The following is a 10,501-nucleotide window of genomic DNA, read 5'->3' as shown; positions in this document are numbered from 1 at the left end:
TGGCCCAGTCAGAGCCCAGACCTAAACCTATTGAACACCTCTGGAGAGATCTAAAAATGGCTGTACACTCATCACTTCCCATCCAACCTGATAGAGCTTGAGAGGTACTGCAAATAAGAATGGGCAAAAATTCCCAAAGACAGGTGTGCCAAGCTTGGGGCATCATATTCATAAAGACTTGAGGCTGTAATTGCTGCCAAAGGTGCATCAACAAAGTATTGATCAAAGGCTGTGAATACCGATGCACATGTGATTTTTCAGGTTTTTTATTTGTAATAAATTTGCAACAATTAAAAAAAATATTTTTTCACATTTTCATTATGGGGTATTGTATGTAGAATTCTGAGGAAATAAATGAATTTAATCCATTTTGGAATAAAACTGCAACATAAAAAAACGATGACAAAGTGAAGCGCTATGAATACTTTTGTATAAATAGTTTTTATACTGTGAAAAAAAATTCTATGGCCCTACAATGTAAAAAGCAATTAGTTGACATAATTATTAAGTAAACAAACTACGGCATGTGCAAAATTATAAAAGTTAAGTCAATGGAATGGCGTCATTGTGGCACAGTGGGTAGCACGATCACCTCAGAGCAAGGTTGCTGGTTTGAGCCTCAGCTGGGTCAGTTGGCATTTCTGTGTAGAGTTTGCATGTTCTCTCCATGTTTGCGTGGCTTTCCTTCGAGTGCTCCTGTTTCCAGGTGAAATGGGTAAGCTAAATTGGCCTTAGTGTGAATGAGTGTGTATGGGGGTTCTTCAGTGATGGGTTGTGGATGGAAGGGCATTCACTGCATGAAACATGTGCTGGATAAATTGGCGGTTCTTTCCGCTGTGGTGACCCCTGATTAATAAAGGGACTAAGCCAAAAATTACTGACTTTTTTAAAAAGTGATATCAACTTTCAAATAAACGTGTCTATATTCATTTTTTAAAAGAAAGTAACTAATCATACTTACAGTGTACCCCACCCTATCCCTAAACCAACACCCACAGAAAACTGTGTACAGTTTTACTTTCTTAACAAAAAAACTCATTGTGATTTATAAGCTTAGTGAAATGAGGACTTCAACAATGTCCTCATATTTATCAAATTCTTGTAATAACTGTGTATTATCAATACATACATTATACAGATTATACAGATTTGTGTTCTAATATGCCCCCCCACACACACACACGCACACAGAGCAGAAAATGAAGCAGTGGTGCGTAGATCATCCCTATTCACTGATAGTGCCTTTTCACCCCAAGGCTTGATGAATACAACATTATAAGATGCTTTCATGTTCTGCCTGAAAACAATGAGAAATGAGGACACACACACACACACACGCACACACACACTCACGCACGCACCTCAATATCTTTAACAGGTCTGTTATTACACAAATGATAGATGGTAAACCAATATTGATTGTCATCATATATGTCATTTAACTTTTCACCCAATCATAGAGAATTAGTTTCTGCTGCAATAATTGTAAAAAAAAAAAAATAATAATAAAAAAAAACAATAGATACATTTTGTTTCTATTTATTTATATTTGTACAATATTCTATGCATTGCATTTATTAATTTATTAATTAATCAAAAAATTATGTATTATATTAATTTATTTTTTATTTTCAATAGCATTGCATATTATTATATTTATCCTGTTAGAAATGTTAGAACATTTCTAAAACATTTTGTTGCTTTTAACAACTGATGTATTTTATCTATGCCATGATGACAGTAAATAATACCAGATATTTTTCATGACACTTCTATACAGCTAAAGTGACATTTAAAGGCTTAACTAGCCTAATTAGGGTAACTAGGCAGGATAGGGTAATTAGGCAAGTTATTTTATAACAGTGGTTTGTTCTGTAGACAGAAAAAATATAGTTTAAATAGGCTTATAATTTTGTCCTTGAAATGGTGTTTAAAAAATAAATAACTGCTTTTATTCTTGCCCAAATAAAACAAATAAGACTTTCTTTAGAAGAAAAAATATTATCAGACATACTGTGAAAATTTCCTTGCTCTGTTAAACATCGTTTAGGAAATAATAGAAAAAAATAAAATAAAGGGGCTAATAATACTAACTTCAACTGTATATGCAGGGAAATTCATCCGATTTATATGTTATTATTATTTTTATTTAGTATTCAGATTTGTTATTTATTTATTTTGTAATATTTATTAATGTAGTCAACATTAGGCAATCTGAATGCTGACTGGATTCGAAAATAACCCTTCATTTAACATTTTCTAGGTATATTTTTGCTGACTTGAAATATTAGGTCTTAAATGAACACAATATTAGTTACACTTACATACAATACAACATTCCTTTACGTTTTTTCCCTTGATGATCAATTTTGATTAGTTAAGGGATCCTTTAATAAGAACTCACCTTAATGAGTGAGTCCACCATTGCTTTTCCCTCTTGCAGTGGCTGAGTCGAACTTCCATCATCAGCGACCTTGTTGTTGGACAGTGGCATTGAGTTGCGTTTTCAAATGTAAATTTCAAAAGTTATCATCCACCCTCAAACTCAACAGCCTATAAATACACTCCTCATCTCAGCCGGAGATAACAGCCGTTCATTTTTCAGCTGATGGTCCTAGAGGATCCTGTCTATCAGCTGTCGGAATTAAAGTCTTCAGTCTTCAAGAAGACAATAGAAGTGACAAGTCAAGAGTATGAAAGGTTCAAAAGTTTCCAAAAAAGAGCAGAAAAAACAGGTGTCTGGATTGTGATGTCAAAGTGTTGTGTGATAATCCGAGCGGTTGACCCTGTGCAGAGGCCGTGTGGTTAATCTCATTATACACTGCTGAGAGATGCGGAGACGCTGAGAGAACCACAGCCTCAGATCACTCTCGCTTTCTTTCTGTCTTTCTTTTCATTCTCTCTCTCTCTCGCTCTCTCTCTTTCTCTTCATATGTGTGTGTGTGTTTTGCCCTGAGGTGTAGGTTGTGTCCAGCTTTGTAAGTTCTTGCAGCCAATCAAGAAGTCTAATGTGAAGTTGCTTTTTTCTAACAAGCTCACACAATTAACTATAACATTTGAAATGTTTATCTGAATCACGCTCAATATAAATCTAAATATACACTTTTTAAAAATGCATGTGTGGACTATGGTCAGGTAATCGCTAGTCTCCTCTGTCTCGGGTCAAATTAGATTAGGGGCATGTTAAAATAATCCCTTTAGATACAGTATATCTGCGGGGTTGGTCTGGTTATCCCATCTTAACCATGACAGTACACAGACCATACAGGTGCAAAGCAAAATTTAACAAAGGATATTAATTTGACGTAATACAAAGACAGAACAGTAAGCATTAGCACTATTTTGAAATGCTGTAATGTGAATTTATCAACAGACCATTGGTTTTCTCCATACACAGCACCTATAATCTTAGGGTTTAAAACCAAGAGATTATAAATCAGGTTTATATGACATTTACCATTTGTAGTTCTTCAGGCTAGCTGGCCAGAGAATGTATAAATATTTGTGTATTTACGTTAAATAAATCAGATTGGTTCATTTGAGATAATTGTTTTTTTTTTTCTCAGTTTTAAATCTGGATTAATTTAGCCAGTGGACAAATTACTTCAATTATTTTTTTCCACCAAATAATGAAAGTAGCATTTTTAAAAAGCATACATAGTCATAATACACAGAATTACTGTTTAGGCTGGTTAACTTGGTGAACACTGTTTATTTTTACATTTCATATACTGTACTATAATTATAGGTATTTATCTCAATATTTTATTATTCAGTATGGCACAGATGTATTGTTACAGATGCAATGATAAAAAGATCATTCAACAAACAGTGAGGTATGTTATTTTTATCAGGATTTTATGTTGTTTTGTTTGAGTTTGCATAAGTTGTTTTATTTCTGCGGAGAAAAAAAAAAGAGTTGAACATTTTAAAAACAACTTTCACAAATAACATTCAGCAAGTTTTACTTTAAAGTGCAATATTTAAGTAAGACTTACCATTTAAAGTAACTTGTCATCAGGGTTTTGTAACTCTTGAGTAATGTCTTGTGTGTTGTTTTGAGGCCATTCATTCTGGTAAAAGTAAAATGTAAAACACTTCACTTTACACGAGTGACTCATTCCACTTAAACTTGACAACATTTTTGCTTCATTAAAGTGCTACTTCAACATCATCATCAAAAAAAGAAAAGTTCTGTCATTATTTACTCATCTTACATGTCCAAACCAGTTTGAGTTTCTTTCTTCTGTTAAGCACAAATTAAGATATTCTGAAGAATGTTTAAAAAATAGCCATTGACTTTCATAGTAATTTTTGTTCCTACTATGAATCTCAATGGCTTCCAACAATTTAAATAAAATCTTGTTTAGTGTTCAACAAAAGAAAAAAAATCATAAAAGTTTACAAGTTTGAGTAAATGGTGAGAAAGGTTTGGGGTACACATCCCTTTAAATTTTCATATTAAATTGCACTAAAGGGATACTTTCTTTTAAAAAAAAGTTTTGAGGACATAATTTCATAATTGAGGAACAATCCTCTCCAAAACACTTACTTGGGTATTATTTACAAATGTATTGTTGGTCATCTGTTGTGGATAGAAACCAGAACAAATATTAAAACATAATACAATACATATATAAAAACTTTACAGTTTTTTTTATGATCACTTAAGCACCTTTTTTGTAACTATTGGCTATTTTTACAAAACTCTACACACCAATAAGAAAACCCTTCACCAAGTTTGCAAAACAATTCAGTTCTCTTGCAAAAGCTTATAAACCTTGCTTAACTCTTCAAACCTTTGTAAAAATTTTATTTTTGTATCAAACATTTAACACAAGCCATCACATTAATAAGCACACAATGCGCCAACTACACACTGATGGAATGAGTAAAAACGACATCTGGCTTTTGCCTTCTCTGAGCACAAGCTAGGCTATGTCAGTTTGAGGTCATACCTTTCTCATAGCTCTGTAAACATACAGGGATCCAAACTTCAAGTACCGGTGTTTATTTACACACATCAAAACAAACATAAGTGTTTTTCCAAGTCAAAATACAAAATAGTAATTTCACTGAGAAAAAAAATCAGACTACATAGTGTCGTCTCTCTGGGTCCAGCCACAAAATTACATCAACATCACATGCAATGTCCTCTAGTCCAAAGTACCGGGGAACATATCTTCTCCCAGGCCTGATATGATGCCCGGTCAATGTCCCCACATGCCTCCTGCATTGCCTGTAAAAGGGCTATGCATTGATGGGGATGACTGTCATAGACCTTCCAGCGTTAAAACTCTTCAATTGGATTCAAGAATGGAGGGTATGGGGTACAGTGAAGAGTGGGTGATCTGTAAACCAGTTGTGGACCAAAGCAGCCCTATGAAAACTAACATTGTTGTCCCATATAATGACGTATCTGGTCTGCTCTGGTCTCTGAACTTTGGCTGATAACAAAGTGAACTAATTATCTAAAACAGTTTTCACATGTGACAGTGTGCCAGACAGTTGGCAAAATAGTGTAAATAATAGCCATACATGTGTATAGTGTGTATAAGTGTGTTGATCTTTTGGAAATTCAGTGTAAAGCAGTGAGTTGTGTTTACAGTTCCACAAAAAGAGTGCTGTGCAGTAAATTGTACCTACAATTTTGCAAAGTGTGTGTTACAAAATTGCAAACTGAGTGCAGAGAAGTGTTTGTGCTTTTAATTTTGCAAACTCAGTAAGTGGTTTTGCTATTAGAATGAATCTTTTTATAAATTGTGCTATAAGAATCTCGGTTAGGGTTTACGCAATTACAAAAACTGTAATGCAACAAATCTTACAAGGAATTTTTACTGTGTGATCAATTCAATGAATGAATTAATTATAGTGGGCAACGCAGTAGCGCAGTAGGTATTGCTGTCGCCTTACAGCAAGAAGGTCGCTGGTTTGAGGTAGGTGAATTGGGTAGGCTAAATTGTCTAGAGTGTATGAGTGTTAAAGAGTGTGTATGGATGATTCCAAGAGATGGGTTGCAGCTTGAAGGGCATCTGCTGCATAAAACATGTGTTGGATAAGTTGACGATTCATTCAGCTGTGGTGACCCCGAATTAATAAAAGGGACTAAGCGGAAAATAAAATGAAAAAATTAATTATGGTTTATAAGTTGGTTTACAGCAAAAAGATCCTCAGCTGCTCGCTGTAATTGAATTTAACAGGCTGTGCTTCATTAGCTTTTTGTGGCTGTGCATGAGGCATTGTGGTTTATTTATTTAAACACCAGCTATGCTTTATGTCTAGATCAAACACAATAAAAAAGCATTTCATATTTTGGCAATGTTTTTGTCTTTTCACAGTGTAATACAGTATAATTGCTTTATTATGGTTTAGGCTTTTGAAGGCACATTCCCTTCTTTATGTGCATAAAATAAAATAAATAAATAACTAAACAGCTACTTTTATTGTTTTGTGTGAAAGTGGTATATTATCATTAAAAGTTAAATAACAAATAAATGATACTTTTCGTTGTGGCTGTGAGTATTTTGGTCAACAGTGATGAAATATTTTAAATCTGAGCATTCAAATATTCTAAAAAACGGCAAAAATGATAAAAGGGAGATGTAATACCCTCCTTATGCTAAAAGTGTTACCAAACAGACAGACAGAACATTTTTGCTTTCATTTTCAGTCATATTGAAGGTTTTGTAGTTAAGATGTCTGCTTTAAAGAAGTTAAAAGAAATATTTACAGACTACTTACCTTCTTTTCCTTATCCTCATGTGCTAAAAAGGTGAAATCATTATCCGAATTCTATGTAAAATAGAACATATATAACATTATTAATACATGCACACACACACGCACACGCACACACACACACACACACACACACACACATATATATATATATATATATATATATATATATATATATATATATATATATATATATATATATATATATATATATATATATATATATATATATAAAGAATTATTTAAAATGACTAAAAAAGCTAATTTATGAGGTGCCGTGTTGCACTTAAATCAAACTTTGCTTATCAACACATACATAAAACACGTTTATATACACCTATACTACTGGATGTTCAAAACAACACAGATGAAACTTGTGTATATACATATAAACTTGACGCATGAATACACCCACACACATGCACATACATATAAACTTGCTGCATGCAAACACACCTATACACACTCGCATATACATATAAACTCGATTCTCGCATAAAAACCCACATTTACACACATACATACAAACTCGCAGCATGCAAACACACCTATACACAATCGCATCTACATATAAACTCGATCTATGCATATACACCCACAACAACACGCGCACATACACAAACTCACTGCATGCAAACACACGTATACTGGCATATAGCCCCAATGCCTAAACTCAGTGCGTGTATAAACACCCAAAATAACACTCGTGCAGACATACAAAAATAAATAAATAAAATTCACAAACGTTATTTATCACGAATCTGGTTATTGCAAAGCTTATGAAATAGAATTAATGTGATTAATACAGGGATTAAATGTTAAATTATGATCATATGTTATATAAAATATTAATCTATAATAAAATATAAATAGACTATTCAAAATAAGATTTTTATTTTTATTTTAAACTTTTTAATTTAATTAGTTAATTACATACACAAATATAAATGGACAGATAGACCTTTAAAGGATGTTTAAAAAACAACCAGAACTATAAATATAAATGTATACTCAAACTAAACTCCTCTTTCCTATTCCAAATGTTAATGTAGCCTATAGCCTTCTTGTTTTTTTTTTATTCTTATAATTTTTATGCTTTTTATATGTTTTTACAACGTGGGTGTCAAAATTGCAAGATTTTGGTATCATTTTGATTGTTAATTATTCAGCATATACAAAATAAAATAAAATAAAATAAAAAACCCCCGCTGATTAAAAGTCTCTGCTCATCATGTTGGTCAAGTTAACCCCCATGGAAAAGCTATATATATTCTCTGGACACTCCTTTTGTGTTTAATAACTACTACTTATATTTTTACAGCAGCTGGCATCCAGCATTTTGGTGCATTAGCCTGTTTATTGGTGACAGGAAAACCCACTTAAGTGCATTCCTGCCCCCTACTGGACATAAGTGTGTATTATAACCCTTGACGAATAGTGACACCAATAATAAAACAAACATAAAAAACTAAAAAACTAATATTAAACAAACATATTTTATTCAAAATGATTATTTAAGCAACCTTATATTTATTAAACCATAATAACATTTCCAATAATTTAATTACATAATAAACCTTTAATTTTGCAGGAGCATTCCTTAGCATTATCTTTTTAGAATTTTTTTTGAATTAGCATAATCTACTTTCATAATTCAACAGATGCAATTCCTCCATTAATCGCATTATTTCTGTTCTTAAGCCTTGCAATAACATGACTCATGACAAAGAATATTCTTGTTCATTAGGCTCAAAGGACTTTTACGTTGAAATTAAACTACTTCCTTTTAAAGTGAAATAACTTCCTTTTACTGTGAAAATTCATGCATACACACATATGAAATCACTTGCATATATGTATATACACAACTAACTGTATATATGTTTGTGAATTTTATTTTGTATGTTTGCACAAGTGTCATTTGGGTGTTTATGCACACATCAAGTTTATATTCTTATATGAGAGTTTATGGGTGTATATGCATAGATCAAGTTTATATGTATATGTGAGTGTGTATAAGTGTGTTTGCATGCAGCAAGTTTATATGTATGTGCGTGTGTTAATGTGGGTGTTTATGTGAGGATCGAGTTTATATGTATGCGCGTGTGTATTTGGGTGTATTCATGCGTCAAGTTTACATGTATATACACAAGTTTCATCTGTGTTGTTTTGAACATCCAGTAGTAGAGGTGTATATGCGAGTAATTTATAGGTGTATATACACGTGTTTTATGTATGTGTTGATAAGCAAAGTTTGATTTAAATCCTACACGGCACCTCATACTAATTTTAACAATCATCAAACACGCCTGTATACGATTTACAGAAACACTCCATAGGTTTAATGTATTTTATACTGCACCAAACACTTATCAAATGGCCTGTTTTATAAATAAACTAACTGAAAGAAATTCAGTTGTAAGGTGTCTGACTAAAGAGGAAATGCACAGCTACCTTTGTTGTTTTGTATAAAAGTGGTGTTGTCATATTGGAGGTTTTGTAGTTAAGATGTCAGCTTTGAAGAAGTCCAGAAAATAATTTCAGACCACTTACCTTTTTTTCGTCCTCATCCATATCTGCTAAAAAGGTGAAATCATTATCTCCATTGGCCGAACTCTGTATAAAATAGAATATATAAATAAATATATATATATATATATATATATATATATATATATATATATATATATATATATATATATATATATATATATGTATATATTTGGTGATGGCAGCTTAAAGACGTCTCTCATATGGAGAATGATGTCACATGCATTGCTCAGGTGATTTTTTTCCACAGACTTCAAGAGTGTAAAGATCTTGATGGTTCTGTAGGTCTGAAGCAGCTAATATAAATTTACCATGATGAAGGGCAGAGAGTTGCTAAACAACAGAGAGGGGTCTGGATGCAGACCTGGTGCAGTGCAATCTGAGCTGGATCCAATGCTTTTTAATGTGCTCACCTAACCCCACACCTAACTCTACCCGTCACAGTGACGTCACTCATTCGATTGAGTGCATTGTGTCTAACACTGCATCGCTGAGTGATGCAATCTCAGCTTGCATCATAAAGGCTGCATACAGATACAATTGAAACAACTACTGAGAGATTTCAGCTGTCTGTGCTTTCACTGCCTCTTTACAGCTTCCTTTCTTCATGTGTTCCCTTTTCCCTGTCATTTCATTTTACCACACATAAATTAATTTGTTAACTAATTAGATTTTGCATAGATAGATTTCTTTTGTTGTTATCAACATCCCGTGATATTTTCAAGTCAACGCCACCTTTAGAAATATGTTTTCTACAAATGGTCACATCTAAAAAAAAACTACTTATTTTCCCTGCTGTAGCTATATAGATAATTAAAAATGACTAAAAACCACAAGCATCAAACACACATAGCCTACAGGAGCACTCCATAGGTGTGTAATGTATTTTTAATAATGTAAAACACTTATCAAATGGCCTGTTTTTGAATAAACTAAATGGAAAAAATCATGTTGTCAGAATAAAGAGGAAATGTATACATACCTTAAGTAGCAGTGCTAGCAAACAACCACACAGAACACAGATGTACACTCCTGACTTCATTTTCAGTCATAAGTGTTGGAGGTCTTGGAGAGGTTTCAGCAGTTTGTTTAGTATGTCAAACCTGACTTTCAGCTGGGAGGAGCCATGATCAAACTGATGGTCATTCACCTGCTAATGTTACATCCTGATCAAACTATTGCAGTCCATGCAGGGTTGGTTGACTTTAACTGA

The 10,501-nt window shown here is 33.0% G+C and overlaps 2 protein-coding genes across 2 annotated transcripts in view; both read right to left on the bottom strand.

The window, feature by feature from the left end:
* Nucleotides 1-2,882, bottom strand: part of rgs9bp (regulator of G protein signaling 9 binding protein) — an 8,661-nt gene extending 5,779 nt beyond the window's left edge. Inside the window, exon 1 of the mRNA NM_001327915.1 lies at nucleotides 2,405-2,882. Within this exon, the coding sequence (NP_001314844.1) occupies nucleotides 2,405-2,494 (90 nt within the window). The 5' untranslated portion in view covers nucleotides 2,495-2,882. The remainder of the gene's footprint in view (nucleotides 1-2,404) is intronic.
* Nucleotides 2,883-3,687: 805 nt separating this feature from the next.
* On the bottom strand, nucleotides 3,688-10,499 carry si:dkey-86l18.10. Its single transcript, NM_001386808.1, has 6 exons — nucleotides 10,271-10,499; nucleotides 9,292-9,354; nucleotides 6,742-6,792; nucleotides 4,553-4,585; nucleotides 3,999-4,073; nucleotides 3,688-3,898 (listed from the first exon to the last, which is right to left on the bottom strand). The coding sequence occupies exons 1-5, from the start codon at nucleotides 10,328-10,330 to the stop codon at nucleotides 4,002-4,004; spliced, it is 279 nt and encodes a 92-aa protein (NP_001373737.1). The 5' UTR covers nucleotides 10,331-10,499; the 3' UTR covers nucleotides 3,688-3,898; nucleotides 3,999-4,001.
* Nucleotides 10,500-10,501: the final 2 nt, after the last annotated feature.

The sequence above is a fragment of the Danio rerio genome, chromosome 7 (assembly GCF_049306965.1).
Source record: "Danio rerio strain Tuebingen ecotype United States chromosome 7, GRCz12tu, whole genome shotgun sequence".
Taxonomy (NCBI): Eukaryota; Metazoa; Chordata; class Actinopteri; order Cypriniformes; family Danionidae; genus Danio; species Danio rerio.
This window is presented reverse-complemented; position numbering and strand designations above follow the sequence as displayed.

Coding starts and splice junctions, on each gene's coding strand:
- si:dkey-86l18.10 (NM_001386808.1), bottom strand. CDS start 10,330: ATGAAGTCAGGAGTGTACATCTGTGTTCTGTGTGGTTGTTTGCTAGCA. Junction 6,793..9,291: donor TGGATGAGGACGAAAAAAAG/GTAAGTGGTCTG, acceptor TATTTTACATAG/AATTCGGATAATGATTTCAC. Junction 4,074..4,552: donor CATTTGTAAATAATACCCAA/GTAAGTGTTTTG, acceptor TACTTTTACCAG/AATGAATGGCCTCAAAACAA.